The sequence below is a fragment of the Planococcus citri genome, chromosome 3 (assembly GCF_950023065.1).
Source record: "Planococcus citri chromosome 3, ihPlaCitr1.1, whole genome shotgun sequence".
Taxonomy (NCBI): Eukaryota; Metazoa; Arthropoda; class Insecta; order Hemiptera; family Pseudococcidae; genus Planococcus; species Planococcus citri.
Genome location: NC_088679.1, coordinates 20,019,413 through 20,039,605, shown reverse-complemented (window position 1 = coordinate 20,039,605; position 20,193 = coordinate 20,019,413). Strand labels below are relative to the sequence as shown.

At 34.3% G+C, this 20,193-nt stretch overlaps 2 protein-coding genes across 2 annotated transcripts; one reads left to right on the top strand and one right to left on the bottom strand.

Moving 5' to 3' along the window:
- The first annotated feature begins 177 nt into the window (after positions 1-177).
- Positions 178-2,935, top strand: LOC135839079 (juxtaposed with another zinc finger protein 1). Its single transcript, XM_065354947.1, has 4 exons — positions 178-387; positions 512-685; positions 1,326-1,437; positions 1,506-2,935. The coding sequence occupies exons 1-4, from the start codon at positions 288-290 to the stop codon at positions 1,843-1,845; spliced, it is 726 nt and encodes a 241-aa protein (XP_065211019.1). The 5' UTR covers positions 178-287; the 3' UTR covers positions 1,846-2,935.
- Positions 2,936-7,006: 4,071 nt separating this feature from the next.
- Positions 7,007-19,547, bottom strand: LOC135841708 (probable myosin light chain kinase DDB_G0279831). Its single transcript, XM_065358834.1, has 5 exons — positions 19,280-19,547; positions 18,974-19,061; positions 17,321-17,555; positions 11,498-12,459; positions 7,007-8,092 (listed from the first exon to the last, which is right to left on the bottom strand). Exons 3-5 carry the CDS (start codon positions 17,487-17,489, stop codon positions 7,517-7,519), a joined length of 1,707 nt encoding a protein of 568 aa, XP_065214906.1. The 5' UTR covers positions 17,490-17,555; positions 18,974-19,061; positions 19,280-19,547; the 3' UTR covers positions 7,007-7,516.
- Between the last annotated feature and the right edge of the window lie 646 nt (positions 19,548-20,193).

The window sequence follows — 20,193 nt, the reverse complement described above, 5'->3', positions numbered from 1 at the left end:
CTTCTAAATAATTTAATCGACTGTAATAATCCATTAAAAATACAAAATTCTCGTAAGCTTTCATTACCAAAGGTTTATTTCACGAATACGATCTGAAACAGGCGAAACAGCCGATTCGTATGTAAAACCGGTGTAACACTGGTCTCATCAGGTTCAAAATGTTTTCATACATCAGCTGATTTCGCGATTTAATGCACTACACACGCAAGTTCAATGAATTCATTTACCATTTCAATTCAGTAGTTTGAAATATCTCGAATTGTGGTCGCTCAGTTACTTTGTAAGGAATGGCCGTCTTTAAGTTGAATATTTGCAAGTTTAACAATTGTGATTTGATATTTAATAATCTAGAAAACCTGATACGACACATTGAAACGAATCATATAAGTAAGTATTGCAGTTAACGTACAAATGAGGTCATTTTGATGGCACTGACTTTTCAAAGTGTTTAATAACCTTGCATGCGATGATCGCTGTCAAATTTTGATAATTTTTTGGTGTGTTTGCGCAGATTATGATCCTAAGATAATAGAGCAATTCGAAACACAGCAGCCCACATGTCTTCCTTTGAGCTACGTTTTGAAATTTTTCGCTGATCAGAACACAGAGGAGAATAGCGAATCTAAACTCAAGCAAACTCTACTTTCTCCGAAATCCACTGGAAATTCGAACATTCATGCCTCGGGTATGCTGATTTAATTTATTGTACACCCTATGTTCATTATTCAGGGGAGAAGGGTCAATGGTAACGTGCGTGCTTGATTTATTGCTTGTAGAAATGTCAGGCACGTGTCTAACATCGTGTTCAATTTTTTCGTTACATAATCGTAAAATGCAAATTGCAGAAGCAGCGAATTCTAAAGCCATGATTACCTTCTATAATTATGTGATTCGATGCCAAAATTTTTTTCCACGAGTATCTAATATTTTTCGTTGTAATTAAATTTAAACAAGTTCGATGGTTGAGCTGGAATTGCAGAATTCTGATCGCGAGTCTCGGTTTAGGAACCACTTGATTTTTATTCGGATGATTCCATTTTAGGAAATCGAGTTGAGTCATAAAACTGGTTACATACATTGTGATCGAAGCGTTTCCGTACGTGTTATTCGATGAATACATAGATCGATTATATACGTGTGATAAATCACTATTCACCAGAGTTCGATAATGAATGCATTCCTAATTACTAACTTCGTGTTGCAAGCTTTCTTAATTGGAAATTTTCCTCGAAATTTTTACACTTAATGAACTTTTAAATTTTATTACAATTTCTTGCCTCCCCTCCACTCGTATTAATTTAAATATCGTATTTCTTTGTTTGCAGAAAACACCGAAATCCAAGCTGAAGATGCGAATAACAACGATACCTCGAAATCCGACTCGTGGGTAGCTGTAAAAACAGCCAACAATGGTAGAGTCATAAAAAACGTCTGCAAGTACGTTGACATGTCCCTCTGATTTTTATCTCGAAAGATCATCAATATAATACGATTTTTTATACCAGGGTTAAAAAAACCTTTAAATGTCACTGCGGTAAAACCTACGGTACTAGTCAAAGCCTTCGAAAGCATGCAATCCAATGCCACAACGCTGCAGTGATTACAGCCCAAGTGAAAGAGATCCTCCAACAAGGCTCCGAATCCGGTACGGTGAATGGACTAGTCCAACCGTACCAGTCGATCCAGCTGAAGCAGATATCCAATGCTGGAACACCTTTGAAGACTTTAGTCGTATCTACGAAACCGACCACGACAGTACAAACTTCTCAGTCTGCGAGTATCCAGTCGCCTCAACGACTGATGATCCAATTATCGGATATTAGCTCAATTACGTCTTCTTCTTGAGGCGTTAAACCACACACAGAACAAATGACAGTTACTATTTGACGTATTAAGTATTTATTATTTATTCGATTCTTTTCTTTTCTTCTTCTTCGTTTTTTTCCTCCCTTAGTAAATTTATTTATTATGCAACTTATACGTAGTAGTTTTGACGAAAAAAAGATTCCAATAACGCGCGGTATTAATTAATTGTGATTATTGTATAAAATGCAAAAGTGATCGTAACGTGGATGGAATAATATTACTCGATGTATAAGTATATATTCATTGTCTGTGATAGCGTTATAAAAAAAAAATTGTTATGTTAAATTTCGTATTTTTCGGCAAGTTTTACCAACATATCAAAAGAGAGTGGTGAAAAAAAAAATGACGGAAAACGTTTCTCGTACCTCGATATTTATTCTAATTTCTCTCACTGCCTTCTTCTTCATTAACTGTTCCTCGACTTTGAAAATTTTTAAATCTCGTGTCATTCCAAATGTTTTTTTAATTTTTAAGACAAAAATGAGACTAATTTTTTTTTAGAGATATTCGGCGTGTGTTAGTAGATCTGTTAAAAATGTAACCATCCACAACACTTATTTTTAAATTTAAATTTTTCCTAATTAAAGAGTAATCTTTAGGATTTAAAATTCATGCGAGCAACCAAAAAGTTATCGAAAATTTTATTCTAGTTTAAGTGTTTATGTAGTTAATCGACTTGTTTTTCTCATTTTTTCGAGTTATATTTTATCCAAATCGACTTGTTTATTATTTTATTTATTTATTTACTTTTTTTCTTTTTTTTTTTTTGGTGTCGGAGTTAGGTAATTGTTATTTCAGCTTGTTTGATAATAATTTTGACATAGTTCTTTTCTGATTATATTCTAGTCTTGGCGTTCTGCTTGAGTTCGGTGTATAAAAAATTTATCACTTTAGAGAAAAACAACGCGTGCTTGTGTAATTTTTTTTGTTCTGAAAAAAAATGTTATTTATGTATTAAGTTTTCCTCCTCTTCTCGTGTCGAACACGTATTTTGTTATTCGTAATACTTTTTTTTTCAAATATGTACCTCTACCTACCTGAATTAATATACTAATGTTTTGCGAAATGATATGCTATTGTGTGTTTCTTTGGGTTTCTGTGTTCAGCTTTATCGGCGAAATTTCGAATGATTGGTTAGCGACTTTATTTCACGAAATGGAGGGACTTGAAAATGTAAGTAATAAGTATGTAGTTTGCTTGGGAATTGAGTCAGCGGACAGCTCTATTTTGGGACTTGGTTTGTTGTTTTGCTTTTTTTTTTTCAAACTCAAAAAATTGCAGTGTGTGTCAACCATGAATTTTGATTTAATCGATAGTGTCCCTCAAGTATGATTTTTGAGCACAAATAGCTCAAAAATGGCACCCCCCCTCATTTCGTGTAAAAATGAGCTATTCTAAAGTGACCTGGCGACTCATCAACGAGGAATTCAAATACATCGACGAAAATTATTTTTTGAGCATTTCTGAAGAATTTCAAGACCAGAATTGAGTTATAATTTTCAAGTTTTTTTTTTTTAAATATCATACGGTCTATCAAAATTAATTGAAAATTTCAACGAAAATATTTTTGAGCAAATCTGAAAAATTTTGAGTCTGAAATTGAGCCATGAATACTCATCAAGAAGTTGAAATTTTTCGATAATTTCAAATATTCCTACAAAATTGTATTTTGAGCAGTGTTTGAGAATTTTTTAGTAAGAAAATGATCCACGATTCGGGTGAATTTTGAAAACTTTAAGTCATTGACCCATGTGTGTGGAACCTGGAATCCTAAGGCCACTGACCTACCTGTCCAGCCTCCCAAGGTCGTTTATCTTGCCTCTTAAGGTCATTGACCCGTCAGTATGGCTTCCGAAGGTTGTCTGTCTGCCTGTTTGGCCTCTTGAGAAAAATGAGCACACTTGAAATTTTGAGAAAAATACTTTCTAAGGCTCAAAATTGTGTCATGATTTTTTGAAATTTTTGAAAAAGTGTTCTACCACCAATCAAAATGGATATTTTGACGAAAATGTTTTTTGAGCTGTCTCGAACCCAACAATGGGTCATGATTTTTGAGATTTTTGAAAAGGTATTGTACAACATATCAAAATTGATCAAGATTTAATATTTCGAAATTGTATTTTGAGCTTTTTTGAGGCATCTTGAGCCTCAGATTGGGCCATTATTTTCAAAATTTTTGAGAAAAAGAATCATGTAATGTAGGTATAAAAAAGAAATAAAATTTCAAAAATTTCAACAAAAATGTTTTTTGAGTTTTTTTTGATGAATTCCAGGTCCAAGATTGGCGTAAAGATCGATTTTCAAAATTTTTGAAAAAATGTAATATTGTCAGGAAAATTACGAAGATTTTTATAAAAATATTTATCGAGCAATTCTGAAGAATTTTGACCTTAAAATTTGCTCACATTTTTTTGAGATTTTCAAAGTGTCACAAGACCCATGAAAATTGGTCAAAATTTCGAGTTCTTCGAGCATTTTTCAAAATTAATTTGATTTGAAAGAACACTAAATTTCTTTAGTCTTTTCCAAATTATCCAAAAAATTTACTCAAATTTAGGCTCGGTATACTTCAAAGAGTCTCAGGCAAAATTTATTAAAAATTTCTGATTTTCTCTTCACATTTTAACCAATTTTTCATTGAAAGATAAGTACTTTTCACTTTTCACTGCACATCTCTAAAGACTCAACATTGTGTCATGATTTTTTGAAAAAGTTTTCTGCCACCAATCAAAATGGATATTTCGACGAAAATGTTTTTTGAGCATTTTTGAGCTGTCTCGAACCGAACAATGGGTCATGATTTTTGAGATTTGTATTAAAATTGATCAAGATTTAATACTTCAAAATTGTATTTTGTGCTTTTTTGAGGCAACTTGAGCCTCAGATTGGGTCATTATTTTCAAAATTTTTGAGAAAAAGTATCATGTAGGTATATGAAAAATAAATAAAATTTGGATTATTTTTTTAAAAATGCTTTTTGAGGGTTTTTTTTTATGGATTCTGGGTCTAAGACTGGAGTAATGATCGATTTTCAAAATTTGTGAAATATTGTCAGGAAAATTACGAAGATTTTTATAAAAATATTTTTCGAGCAATTCTGAAGAATTTTGACCTCAAAATTTGGTCACATTTTTTTGAGATTTTTCAAAGTGTCACTAGACCCATGAAAATTGGTCAAAATTTCGAGTTCTTTGTTCTTTCGAGCATTTTTCAAATTTTTTTTTTATTTGTGGGATCACTAAATTTCTTCATTTTTTTTCAAATTATCCAAAAAATTTACTCAAATTTGGGCTCGGTGTACTTCTAAAAGTCTCGGGCAAAATTTATTAAAAATTTCTGATTTTCTCTTCACATTTTAACCAGTTTTGAGTTTTAATATGTCGCATGTGGCATTTTTTTCAAAATTCTCAAAAATCATGAGCTATTTTTTTGGGTCTCAAGTTCTTCAAAATTTCCACATTTATTTTAATGAGTCAGATGACCATTTTTTTCAATCCTAACAAATCATTATCTAATTTTAAGCCCCAAATTTTTCAGATTTGCTCAAAAAAAATTTGTCAAAATATTTAAAATTTTTACGAAGTTTTATCTGATGTTGATAGGTTACATGATATTTTTTCAAAAATTTTTAAAGTCATGACTCAACTCTGAATTTGAAATTCTACAGAAATGCCCAAAAAACGTTTTCATAAATTTATTTGAATTCATGGCGAAATTTTGACCCATTTTGATAGGTTACATGACATTTTTTCAAAACTTTTGAAAATCATGAGCCAATTCCAAACTCAAAATTTCTCAGAATTGCTCAAAAAAAAATTTGTTCAAATATTTAAAATTTTCACGAAGTTTTATCTCATGTTGATAGGTTACAAGATATTTTTTCAAAAATTTATAAAGTCTTGACACAATTCTGAATTTGAAATTCTACAGAAATGCTCAAAAATCATTTTCGTCAATAAATTTGAATTCATGACAAAATTTCAACCCATTTCAATAGGTCACATGACATGTTTTCAAAAATTTTGAAAACCATGACCCAATTCTGGACTTGAAAATTTTTCAGAAATACTCAAAAACCCCATTTTTATCAATATTTGAATTCTTCATAAAATATCAACTTATTTTGATAAATCGCAAGTTTTAAAAAAAAAAGTAAAATAAAAATACTTACCAGAAGTTTGAATTTAGAGTCAAAGGCGTTGATCAGAGAAAAGATGGATTGAAATTAAAAAATCAGAGCTGGAGATATTTCAAACAGAACTTGAGGAATCGAAGGTACAGCCTCAGAGTTTGGAGTTTAACTCTTTTGAATTTCGGAGGCAGCCTCCAAGACACTTTTAGAGCATTTTGAAAGACCTCTCGCCTTGATTGAGAGGCTTTTAGAAAAAAATACCTGGAGGCTTCCATTCGCATATTTCTTCACACTTGTTCAAAAACGATGCTGAAGACACTTCGAATGAAAATTGGTAAGCCGAAGCCCCGAAGCTGGAGCAACTTGATCCCCTTCCTCCTTCCCCTACGGATCCCAAAATGATACCTTTGCCACAAAATCTGAATTTTTCCCTCTTTCAACTTTCAAGGGTTCCCAAATCGTATTAAAATGTCACAAATTTGAAACTTGAATTTCTCAATACTTACTAAAGTAGAAGGCATCATAAGCCAAGATTGTTGAAATACCCCCCCTCCCCTGCGTTCAACCCACTCCGTCTGTCTAGTTTCAAACCTTTGTCTCGAGTAAAAAATTGATTATTTGAAGATGTTTTTTTCAAATTTGAATTATTTTAGATTTCCCATTCCCTTTCAAATATTCAATTCAGAAAGTTGAGTGTCCTTTAGGGAACTCAGCTATGAATTCAATCCAGCAAAATCTTGAAATCAAATTTTTCTGGAGTACTTTGCTTGGCCCCAAATTCACAAAAATTTTCATTTCACAGGGAGCAATTGAAAAAAAAACAACAACAGAGAATGCTGAAAAATAAATCGAACTCGTACGAATTTACAGCGAGTTGGGGCCTCAAAATTTTCAAAAATTTACCCCCCTTCATCTCTCGTTCGAACAATTTTCACACATTTTTTACCCTTCACTATACCACAAGTCTTCCTTCAATAATATTTGATCCAAAGAATAAACAAAACACAATTACCTTAAAAGCTACTATATTTAAAACTATTTACACAATACATAAATATAAAATACATAACAAGACGTTAAAAAATACATCTAAAAATTATTAGAAAAAAGTAGCGATAACAAAGTATAAATGCGACATCTTCGCCATGTAAATTCTACCACTTAAAACTTAACACAGAGAAGTAAAAACGAAAAAAAAAAAAACATCTCGAGCAATCCTACAATAATAATTTTTTTATGAAATTTTCAAGTGCGTATAACAAGATGACGAACAAAAATAAACAAATTAGAAAAAATAATTACCAAAAAATGAAAAATTTTTCACACATATAAATTATTTACGGCTGCGCTAGTCCAAAAAAATAAATGAAAAAAAAATAATAATTTAAAAAATACAACACAAATACATAGAAAAGCGTAGTACATAAACTAAAAGCGAATGGTAGGAGGGTATAAAGAGGTAGGTAGAAAGGTAGAGGAAGTAAATTGGGAGCAGCGCGGCGTTCGATTCGATGTGATTTATCTTCGTTTCAATACCAGCTGCATAAGACAATTCCTCAATCTTTTCACCAGTTTTTCCATTTCTTCGGCTTTTACTTTTAATCTTCGATTTTCGGATTCTAATTTTGAGGCGTGATCTCGCATTTCTACTTCGCGACTTTTACGATTCGCTCGGCTCCTCCTGGACGCTTCGTTGTTTCTGTTGCGCAATTCTCTGTACTTCTCCGATTCCAATTGGGTCAAATCATCTAAATCTAATTGGCTGACGTTCGAGTATCGTCTGCTGCGTTTAGACGACGTCTCAAAATCGTACGAATCGTCCGTTTCGTAGGCCCTTTTCACGCCGATTCTGTTGTCGGTCGTCGTATTGGACTGCTGTTGCGGCTCGTCGATTTGCTCTTCTTTCGGTTCGATTTTTATATTTATAGGACTGGTTTTTGGAACGACTACCGTGGTCGTGGCGAACGTTGTTTCTGTACCAGCACCGGATATCGCCGAAATCGTATCTTTGGTGGCTACGTTATTCGATGAAGATGATGAATTATTATTGTTGTGCAAACTCGATACGTCGAATGGCAACGACGGTTTATTTTCCTGTAATGAAAAAACCAACAACTGATTAGTATGCAACATTTTCAATTTGAAAAAAAAAATTGAAAAAAATTCAGAAGAACTGCAGAGAAAGAAATCGTCGTTATCGCCTTATAATGGCCGATCGGTTTATCGTGGTCGCCGTATGCACATAAAACTGACGTATTGTTGATTTATTAGTACGAAATACGAATGATGTAGCTATTTTCAACGTCCTTGTCTTATCAACACCAACACACGCCCGAGCAAGCAGTTATTTTTTCCTTTTATCCACTTTCATCTGCACCGAAATGTATACAATTTACCAAACGCTTGGAAAATAAACAACATTGTAGAATACACAAAAACAAGATTCCGTTCAAATTGTCCCCTCGTCGTCTCTTTCTTTCTATAGTAATTGCCCTGCGAACTATAAAACCTCCATCAATACGTTTATTTGTTCGCGCAAAACACAATGGATTTATTTGGTTTCCTATTCGCCAGAATAAGCACTTAAAACTCCGTTGAACAAATTATTCCTCATCGTCAACAAAACGAACATATTGACCCGAAAACTTGAACCAAAATGGTATTTTTCTTACGACAGATAGGAATTTTCCATCGGAAACGGATTTGACGAGTGGAAAAAATATTGAAATCGCGAAAAAAAGAAACTAAATATTTTGAAAAGTGTCAAAACGTTCAATAAGCAGATATAAATTTTCTTGCTTTTGTCAGGTTCACTCGATTGATGAGAAAAAAAATCATTCATCGATTAATTCACATTCGAGATGACTTCACAGATGAATTACGATTTCTTCCAGCGAACTAATTTTCATGTCGTGGAAAAAAAACACCGAATTTTTTTGGATTTTTTTGAAATAAGCAAAAAAGGACTTTTTCGACATGGATAAAAAACAAGACTTTTAGACAGGAAAAAAGGGCATTTTGTAAATTTTGTTTAAAAAAACCTTGACCTACTCACAATGTGGGGAAAATGGGATCTTTTCAGATATTTTGCCACAAAATGGGACTTTTATTGGGCAATTATAGGAAAAACAAGGCTTTTTCAAAAAAAAATAGGGACTTATTGACTATTTTGACAAAAAGTGGGACTTTCAATTTTGGCAAAAAAAATTGGGACTTTCTTAGCGAAAAACTGGAATTTTCTGACACACGCAAAAAAAATAACTTTTGAAGGCGAGTTTGGCAGAAAATAGCACTTTTTGTCAATTTTGGCACTAAACGAATCTTTTTCACAATTATGACAGAAATATGACTTTTTGAAAATTTTGACAGAAACCGAGACTTCGACAATTTTTTCAAAAAATGGCTCTTTCTGGCAATTTCAGCAAAAATTAGGATTTTTTGAAACTTTTGGCAGAAAAAGGGCCTTTAAGACGTGTAGAGTAAAAAGGGACGTTTTTATGACATATTCGGAAAAAAATAGCACTTTTAAGCAATTTTGGCTCAAAAAAATTTTTTTTCTCAATTTTTTTTTTTTTAAATTTACTTTTAGAGAATTTTGACAGAAATTAAGACTTTTTTGACAATTTTGATAAAAAATGAGACTTTTTGGCAATTTTAGCAAAAAACAAATTTTTTTAAAAATTTTGGCAAAAGTGATACTTTTTGGAAATTTTAGCGAAAAACTGGACTTATTTGACACAAACAGAAAAAAATGATTTTTGAAGGCAGGTTTGGCAGAAAATAGCACTTTTTGACAATTTTTGCTCAAAACAAATCTCTTTCACAATTTTTTTTGAAAAAATTGTACTTTCTAAAAAATTTGACAGTATTACAATTTTGGCAAAAAAAGAGACTTTTTGACGATTTCAGAAAAAAACAGAAATTCCCGACAATATTTGAAGAAATGGAATTTCTTTCTGGCAATTTTATCGAAAAACTGCGTTTTTTGACATAAGGAGAGAAAATGACTTATTATACAGCATTTCAGGCAGAAAATTGCACCTTTTTGACAATTTTTGCACAAAACGAATCTTTTTCATAATTATGACAAAAAATGAAACCTTTTGAGAATTTTGACAGAAGCTGAGACTTTTATCGAAATTTAGACCAAAAAAAAACAAGCAGTTCTGTCATAAAAAAAAACTTCTTAGACAGCTCAAGCAAAAATTTACATTTTTGCGATGTTGGAGCAAAAAAGCACAAAATTCTTGGCTATTTTCACTCTGCCAAAAATTCGAGGAATTTTCACGATTTTTGCTAAAAATTAGACATTTTGTACATTTTGACAAAAAAAAAAAAAAAAAAAACAGAACCTTTCTGACAAATCTGTAAAAAATCTGACTATTTCACAATTACGTAAAAATTTAGACATTTTTGACTATTCTGTCAAGTAAAAATATTAATTGGAGGTGAAGTCAAAGAACTTTTTTTCATGCCCAGCTAAATTTTCTATCAAGATCATGCGAACCAAATCCAAAAAATAAACGGTACCGACGATATTCAAATTGAACGGCCTTGGAAAATTCAACTAACTATGATACTTAATATGCTGATCATACTCAAATTCAAGGAAGAAGTAGGGCTGAAAAGAGCTGAGTCGAAAAAAAACAATCAATATTCTAAACACATAGGTACATCTACATATACCTCAGAATTAGAAACAATCAATATGGTGGTGCTTCATTTAAAACTTTTTAGGAGGAGGAGGGGGATATTTTTGATCAAAATTGAAAATTCTTCTGCCCCTAGAAAACATTGATATCCTATTTTGAAAATAAGTTCGTTGAAAAAAAAATTGTAAAAAAGACAAGTCTCGAAATTTAGGTTCAGAAATTTCAGCTTTTCATTCGCACTAACGATGTTCAAAACCAAAATAGGCTACATTCTTCTCGATGCTTACGAGATCGAAGACCATGAATCCTAACCAGGCGCCATCACAAATGACAGAAATGAACAATATATACTTTCAACTTCCTCCCTTCCCTCCCCTCTCTTACAATTTCGCATCGTTTCGGTCTCCTGAACCTCAGCCATCAACGACGATAGCAGGGAAAAATATCACGAGAAACTGGTACTCGAAAATACCATGTTTGCTACATTCGCATCGTCGTGCCGCCGCTTCGGTCGTAAAGACAGAACAGAATAAAAATACTCCGTTAATTGTATTTTAATTACCGAAATGGCAACGAAAGAAAAAAAACCAGCGCAACTACTTTATTACCCTAATTAACTTCACTTCGCCTTCGCCTGAGACCAAAACAATAGAAGAACCTGTGTATTCGTATCAAACGAGTACCTAAGTACGTACATGACTCATTTGACCATAAAGTAAGAAGAATTCCAATCTCGATACAGCAAACATCTCGAGGCGACCACGATATCTATGTATATAAAATCCCAAAATACTCGCAGCTCTTCTTCTACGTACAACAACACATCCGAAATGGGCGATATACTTACATCGAATACAAACGAGACCAAATCGAATTCGGAATTTTTCGTGACCAGAGGTTGTAGCATTTCCGGAGTATTCAGACTACACGACGTTCTCGGCGTTTCTTCCATTTTCAGCTTCAACTTAACGTTTCGTCGATTAATTATACCGCTAGCTGTGTGTTTCTCCATCGACGAATCCAGATTGGTATTCAGATTCGACTGCGTGATCGACGGAGACTGTACGCTACACGGTGAAGATACCGATGTATCGGCGGCGGTGACTCGATTCAATACAGGGGCAGCAGGCGCTCTGGTATCTTCGGCGACGATCAAAGGAGGCGACGACGAAGAAGACTGCGGCGCTGCTGCTGCTATACTCTGCTGATGACTACTGCGAAACGCGTTCGTCGTGAACGTGGTATCTGGTATTTTCTCCGTAGCGAATAACGCCGCCGCCGAGGCCGGGGCGTTCGTCCTGGTCGATTTTTGGTATAAACTTTCAAGTGGTAAGTGGTCGTTTGAAGATGGAACGTCACTCATGTTCAAAATCGAATCGAAAAACGTCGTGTCTGGTTGCAGAGGAGGTGAAGATAGTAAATTCACGTGGTGATCTTTACGTTGTTGTTGATGATGATGATGATGATGGTATGCCGTCGTTAGAGCAGCCGAAGATCCACTAGGGGCGGGGGCAAGGGCGATTTTAGGAACGGATGATGTAAACGTCGAATTTAGCAACGTGTCGCCAATGTTATAGATTTGCGAACGCGAACAAGGATTATCGTTCAAGATACCGATGTGGTTGTTGTTGTTTGTATTTGAATTGTTGTTGGTTTCTTTAGACGTCACTGACAGCCAATCAGATATCGGATCACACAGTTCTTCTTGCATGGCATCGATAGGCGATCCCATACACCAAAATGTATCTTCGATTGTATTATCCAAACCGTCATTCACTTCCAATGAGTAATCAAAGCCATGGTCATGAACTGCAATCATATAATAGAAAAATTTATTAGTTCATCAGTCGCAGGAAGGAAAACATCGATAAAATAAGCGGAAAGCTTTGCGGATAACAAAAAAAATATGTAATAATAATTAAAATACATAAATGACGTAGCAGCTGATGCAAAAAGAAGCTAAATAAAGCGTAGGACTTTGACACGTGGAGAAGTAGGGGGGAGTAGGGTAGAGTGTCGAGCTAAATATATTTACACAACGGGCGCCATCGCCATAAATCCACCATATCTTATCGGTCTGCCACACCGCAAGGTGCCAGGTGACTCTTCAGTTCACCTCTAGCTCTAACCAGCGAAGTACTACAGTATGTCTGAAAAGTTCTCATCGGAACTAGCAACTTTCTAACTAGAAGAAAGAAACTACCTACTGAAAAAATTGGATTTATTTTTGAAGGTATTCCAGAGTTGAAAATCAAACCCCAAATTTCAGGGTTTACCTACAGACTGCCTCAAAAATAATTGAACATTTTTAAAAATCCATCTCCCAGAAATATTTGAATAAAATGAGAGCCTCGCTAGAAATTTACTATTACACAGAAGTCGCCATCCAAGACTTTCTTTACACAGCTCCAAGTTTAGGTTATCAACTGTGAGAACCACTGAATCGGTTCCAAGAATACATGGCAACATCGCTCCATCAAAATAAACCCATTCTCATTTCATTCGAACGTTTCAACGAAAAACACACAAGGCGTCGGTTTTCTGTACTCTTTCTCTCATTGCACACCTAATTTTGCCAGACCACGAATCTTTTATTTTTCACGTTTCTAATATTCTAAACCCCCCTAACAGAATATTCCATTATTCATCCAAGTTGAATACAGAAATGACATATGGGTTTTCAAAAAGCAAACCTAACAAACGATCTTCTAAACGTAATACGTTTTAGCAAGAAATCTTCGTATTTATTCTTTTTGTAATTTGTATACCTACGTATGTCTGTCTGTGTATGTATGTATGTACTTCGACAATTCATAATGACAGCATTTTCAACCGAATAAATACGTTCATTTACATTTGGCTGGCGATTAGTACGAGTATACTTTACACAGTACACAAACACACATACCGAGTTAAATGGACGACATATTTCCAAGAATATGACTCATGTGTGTTCTACACGGTTTACTTTTAGCATATTTACATTCCAAAAGGTTATACTAACGATGGATGTAAAACAGACGACGACGAATAATCAGCGGTGGCAGACACGCAGGAGGGGGGAGGGGGAATGTTGAAAATATGTGCCTCGAAAGTGCCGATATTCAATGTACAGTTCATTGTTACTGAAGACATTATGTTCTTATTCAAAGAATCGAGCTCGTAGGACGACGCGACGTGAGAATGTACGGTTGTGTGGTCTTCCCCTTCACTCTTCTTTTATGAATTAGGATTCGGGGAAAGGGAGAAGCTGTTAACGTATTATAAATTACCTTTACCTCTTGTTGGTTGTTACAGACTACGATGATTTTTAATGGGAATAGACAAGTTGTAACTTGCTCTGTTCGTAGGTAAAGCAAGACAAGACTCGCTCGATGGAACGAATACCTAGACCTACGAAATATTGTGAGAAGATTGAAGAATGGAAAGGTCACAATTATTACTAAACAGGGCAGATCAAATTTGAAACTATTCAGCGAAAAATATTCAATTTCAAAAAAAGGGTAATGCAGATTTTTTTGAATGAAAAAATATTTCAAATATTCACCCCTCCCCCCCCCCCCCCAAGACTCGCTCGATGGAACGAATACCTAGACCTACGAAATATTGTGAGAAGATTGAAAAATGGAAAGGTCACAATTATTACTAAACAGGGCAGATCAAATTTGAAACTATTAATTCGGCGAAAGATATTCAATTTCAAAAAAAGGGTAATGCAGATTTTTTTGAATGAAAAAATATTTCAAATATTCACCCCTCTCCCCCCCCCCAACATAATGAAAAATTGTGTATTAAAAATTTTGGAACACTGAAAATTATTGCTGAGTGGCAATTAAATTTGAAATGTAGAATAAAATCATGAAACTTATTTAGTATTCAAGTAAGTATAAAATTTCCACCCTCTCCAGTTAGTCAAATTCAGGGCCTGATTCAAGTATTTTCCGCTCAAGGCAAACTTTTTTGGTAATCACACCAGTCCCTTCCCTGCCTCCAAGTATCCAAACATCAAACAAGAGAGTAGACAGAACACACAAAAATACACTGTCAAAAACAATTTCAGTCGTTGAACTTGATTTTTCAATTTTTAATAAGTATGTAAATTTTTAGAAATTCCGAGAAATTCAAAATTGGTTGAATTTTTATGGAAAAAACGAAATTTGATGAAATCGAGATAGAAAGTTGAAATTTGGTTCATTCATACCCATTTCATTTTCAACCTCTTCCAAATCGATTGGAGGTGATTTTGAGCTCTATTCGAGCATCCAGCCTCTTCACTCTAATTTATCCAAAACAGAGCAACCTAAAAATCTGCTGGAGGAGGCTCCAAAAGTACTTCAAAATTATTACATATCGATTCGAGAGATCAAAAATGGGACATGAACAAGATTTTAATTTTATCAATTTTTAATCTTTTTTTTTTAGAAAAATAGATCATTCTGAATTTTTAAAAATTTGTCAGAACCCCAAGATAAGAATGAAAATCAAACATTTTCGAATTTGGCTTGATGGTGCATTTTTAAACCCCCTTTTAAAAAATTCAAAATCGCACAAATTTACACGAAAAAATCAAAATTTTATAGAATCGAGATAGAGAAAGCTGAATTTTGGTTCCTAACACATTTTTGGCCTTTTCTAGATTGATTGATGTTGGATTTTGAACTCTATTCGAGCCTCTGGCAGATTTATTTTCATATTTTCTTACTTAAATTTCATTTTGGTTCTTTTTCCGACTATTTTTCAAAAAACTGGGTAATCCGAAAAATCTGCTAGAGGATCACTCAAATAAGAGGACTTGAATAAGAGGACTTGAGAACAATCACCAACCGATTGATTCGAGAGATCCAAAATAAGACATACTTAGGTAAATCAGACTTCAAATCACAATAAATTTTGGCCTTTTACACGGTAAATGAATCATTTGAATTTTAAAAAATTCTTCAAAAACTAGAAAATAAAATTTCATCAATTTTTAATTTTTTTTTCCAAAGCAAAATAGATTATTTTGAATTTTTAAAAATTCGTCGGAAATCGAAAAATGAAATTATTCAACATTTTGAAATTTGGCTTGGTGGTGTAGTTTTGGACGCCCTTTTAATGAGAAACCCCAATTTATTGCATTTATAACTAAAAAAATTTGATGCAATTTTTTTTTTCAAATTCATCAAATTGATCCCATGTCATAATTTTCTTCATTTTAAAATACGTCGAATAAAAAATTCATGGGAAACCAAGAGTTCTCTTTGCTGCTAAACAGAAATGTTGTAGAAGTGAACGTCTAGTTTAATTTTTTTTTTGATTGTTCTGCTTTTTTTTTTTTTTTAGCAAAAACCGTGATTTTGAGCGAACTTTATTTTCAAAAATGAGAACTGAACAAACTAAAATTGTAGATTTTTCTTTACAAAAATTGTGATCTGATTCTCTGATATTTCGCTAGGTCTTTTCTCGGGATAATTTTTCAAAGTTCATAAATTAAATTACTTCCAAGTGTTCGAGAGTAAAAGAATTATTAATTCATTAAAAATATTCAAGTCAAGACTTGTAATTTTGGGTGACAAATTTTCCATCACTCGAATGATTTTTTTCCCAGTAATTCGATGAATGGTGGGGGGGGGGGAGACACGTGTCCAGTAAATCAATAATATTCTCAGCCAAACACTTTTCTTCCATTCCATCGTATTTTCTTCTCTCATGAAAAATGATGAATCCATAGTCACAGAAACTTCCTCTTTCAACTCGCTTTCTCAAATCTATACCAACTCTTTCTTACTTTCTAAACACACGACTTACTCTTTTCATGTCTATCAATCACCATTTCAAACGTACAAAAACTTGGCCTGAACATAAAAATTGTACACTCAAACTAACTCAATACCTTTCCTCTCTACCCAGTAGACATTTTGAAGGGAAACTGTACTCAGGAGATGAAAATTTAACCCACTCTCCATTTTCCTCGGAATTCAAAATTCAATCGAGCAAAAAATTCCTACCCAATTTCAACGACTTTTCCAGTTCCAAAAAACTTGCTCCTTGCTCAGCACGAGGAAAATTTCAATCGAGCAAAAAACTCAACGAAAAAGAATATAGGTCATTTTAGAAATCTCTGGTTCACATCTCCTTGAATACTCCAAGTAATAATAATGTCCTTGAGCTCGACATTCGTCAGTTTGAATGAAACTTCGCCATTATCGGCAGCTACATAGCTCGCTCGTCACGTACAATTACGATTCTCTCATAAAAACGTATAATTTTGGAAAACCTTCATCTTAGTAGGTAAAGTTACCTATCTGAACCTAAACCACCTCACACTGATGGCGCGAATAGGCCTACAGAAACCATAAAAACACGAAAACGCAGACAGGTAAAGTATAGCCTAATCTTGAACAGAGCATGATGCAACATTCGGTTAAATGATGAAACGATAGTGGGTTTATTTCGGCGTTCGGCGACGCGACGCCGACGTGTTGGTGTTACTCGGTGCTCGGTTCATGAAGCTTCTCCCCTGTCCCTTCTTCCCAGTTCCCACCAATCCGTGGCAAAGCTATTACATAGGACTTAGGAGTAAAGAGTGTAGTCGGTAAATTCAGATAAGATTATATGCGGAACATGCGAGCGTATTATTTGAAGAAGAGCACAGATACAGCAGAAATTTAACCAAGAAATTGACAATGACCTGTGCTGCTGATTGGCGAAGTAACGTGTTCATCCGCTAAGTCCTCCATTTTGGTGGGTATGGTGGATGGCTGACAGAACTCCGAAAGATCGATGAAGTCCTCCGCCCATAAAGGCTCTCGAGTGTTGCAAATGCTGGACATCGTTGATGCGTTTTGCATTGTCGACATATTGGAAGCCGTTAGCACGCCAGGACATGAATCTATTTTCCGCAACACTCGAGCGCATCTTGCGTGCTTTTTTAAACAAAACAAAAAAAGAAAAAACCCAAGTTAATTACATGTTTAAATGACTCTTTACCATTATACGAGTTGATAGAATCGTCGAATAGAAAGTTTTCACTATGGTTCATGGTTTAGCTAGTATTCTCTTTACACCTTGGTGGTCGATTTAACTTACTTCTCTTTGGTTGTATTTCTACGTAAGAAACAACCTGCCAAGTTCGCCAGAAATAATTCAACCGATTACTAGTAATTTAGTACGTAAAATGGGTCGTTAATCGGTTTCCCCCTATATGAAATTTTCAACAAAATCGTTAAAAATACAAAATGGTGGATATTTCGTGTCGACCTCGAAAAAAGAAAGATAGGCCAATATACCAAAGATAATAACTATGTTAAATATTTACTCGTCCTATCGTCCCTCTAATACGTATTTCACTTTGTCAACTATACCTATACCTAGTTACCTACTCAAATTATCTACTACGAAAAATTTACTATCGCTGTGACTGTGAGTAGGTGTAATTTGGCCATAGAATGAATGAAACATACGAGAAAGTTCGGATGAAAATGAAAATTACGCCGTACGATAGAGCACGTTTAATAATATAGCAAAACAAACACAATTATCGATCGGTTGAAAACGAAAACACTTTAAAAAATACCCAAAATGTTGGTGAAACTGAGATGGTGTTTGGGTTAGGTAGGTTGATGACGTCACAACTTGCAACGTCATCGTTTGTTTGGCAAAAGTCGAATAATTTCGCTGGAAAGTTCGTGATTATTCTACCGAGAATGTGAAAAAGCTCAGAAACGAACGTGAATCGAATTCGAAATGAGATGTTTCAATTAAAGTGTTTTCAGTTTTATCGAAGAGAAAGTGAATTAATGAGCCAATTTACAGTAATTTTAATGGTACTCCAGAATAAAGAAGGAAATTCGGCAACATATTTAGCCATCAAGACAATTACGAATACAAAAAAAAACTATTAACTACAACTTTTGAACGTAAAATACTAAAGCTCGAAGTATTTTTTAAAATTGGCACAGATTCAAATCAACTGGACCGGAACAGCCACAATAAATAAAACAACAGTTTTTTTTTCTCGTAATTTCCAAGTAGTTATAATATTCAACAAAACAAACTTCCTCAGTATAATCATTCATTCTATTACTCGAAAGAGAAAAAAATAGAGCAGAATAAGTTATTCGATTTCTATTTTAATATTCTGTACGTACTCTGGGAACCACTGCAGAGAAAAATACCAAACAAAACAAAATGGTTGATTTTCCTAAACCGTAGAGAATAATAATATCGTTACGGTCAACGATTCTTTCGATAATTTCACGTACTTTGTTCGAAACCTGACCATGATAAATCTTCTTCCCTGAGACTAATTCAACGAATAAAATAACGGTAATATTATACTTACGTTTATTGCCTCGCCTTTATTATCCTGTTTAGAAATTGAACTGATCACTTTTCCTGGTTCGTTGTCAGGCACTTCGTACTCGTAAAACCTGGAAGATGATTTACGCGGTTTCATTATCAAGTAGAGAAAAAAAACATACACAAGAGGCTCAACAAGACACAAAGCAGTAACAATATTGATACGAAATCACGCGTAAATTTCGATTCTATTTAAGTAATGGGAGATAAAGCCTGGAGGAAGTTTCACTTCACATGGTACACACTGTAAAGGAACAGAAAAAAAAATCAATAAAACAGAACTACTTACAGCACTTTTTTACGAAAAAAAATACTTATGCAACGAATACGCGATTAAGATTTACGAAGAATGCTCGAAAAAAACACACAAAAAATGCCCAAATTTAGCACTCTCGAATGAAAACTCGCTTTTACTAAATGCGCACAACAAAATACTAGATAGAGGAACACACGAATTACTCGAAAAGCACCAGCAATTGAAGCCAAAGCCACTGAAGGAAACGAAGTACAATAACACCTCGTCGTAACAGAATGAATGACGTGGAGCAGGTCCGCAGAATTCCTCCAACTATCACTTTCTACCAAATGTTTACCCCCACCTATTTTTTTTAAACGCTGTTTCGGCGGTATGTGGTGGCGGTGGCGCTTTGTATAGCACAAAGTATGCTACAGACGGGCCGACTTGAAGTCCCCCCTACTATGACGTCACTTCAGCCAATGAAACGCCGTTTGTTCGAGCGGACCGGTGAATGAGGGGAGTATTATCGAACGACGGACGGAATGTACGAGCAGTACAGTGTTGCCGGATATTATAAGAGCGAATTTCAATCAAGGTCGTTTTCGATGACCTTCCGTAGAGTTGAATTAAGGTCAAATTGTAAATGTATACCTAATGCCGCTTTTTGTACGAGTACGCGAAAATTCGAGTGTAGAATTTTATTTATAGGATACCACAAGGTATGACTGAATGATGTTACAATGTGTTTTATGCCATGTGAAGTGAAGTGAACGAGGGGTGAATTTCGAATCTGAAACTGTCAGCCCATTTTATGATTATCAAATCTTAAACGAGAATGAGAATATATTTGTAAAGACAGAAGTTTGTCAGCTATTTAGCTATGGATTAGATTGTACCTATAACAGAGCTATCAGCTAACTGGATAATTGATTCTATGCTAGCGTTGCATGAGCTGAGGAAACCTC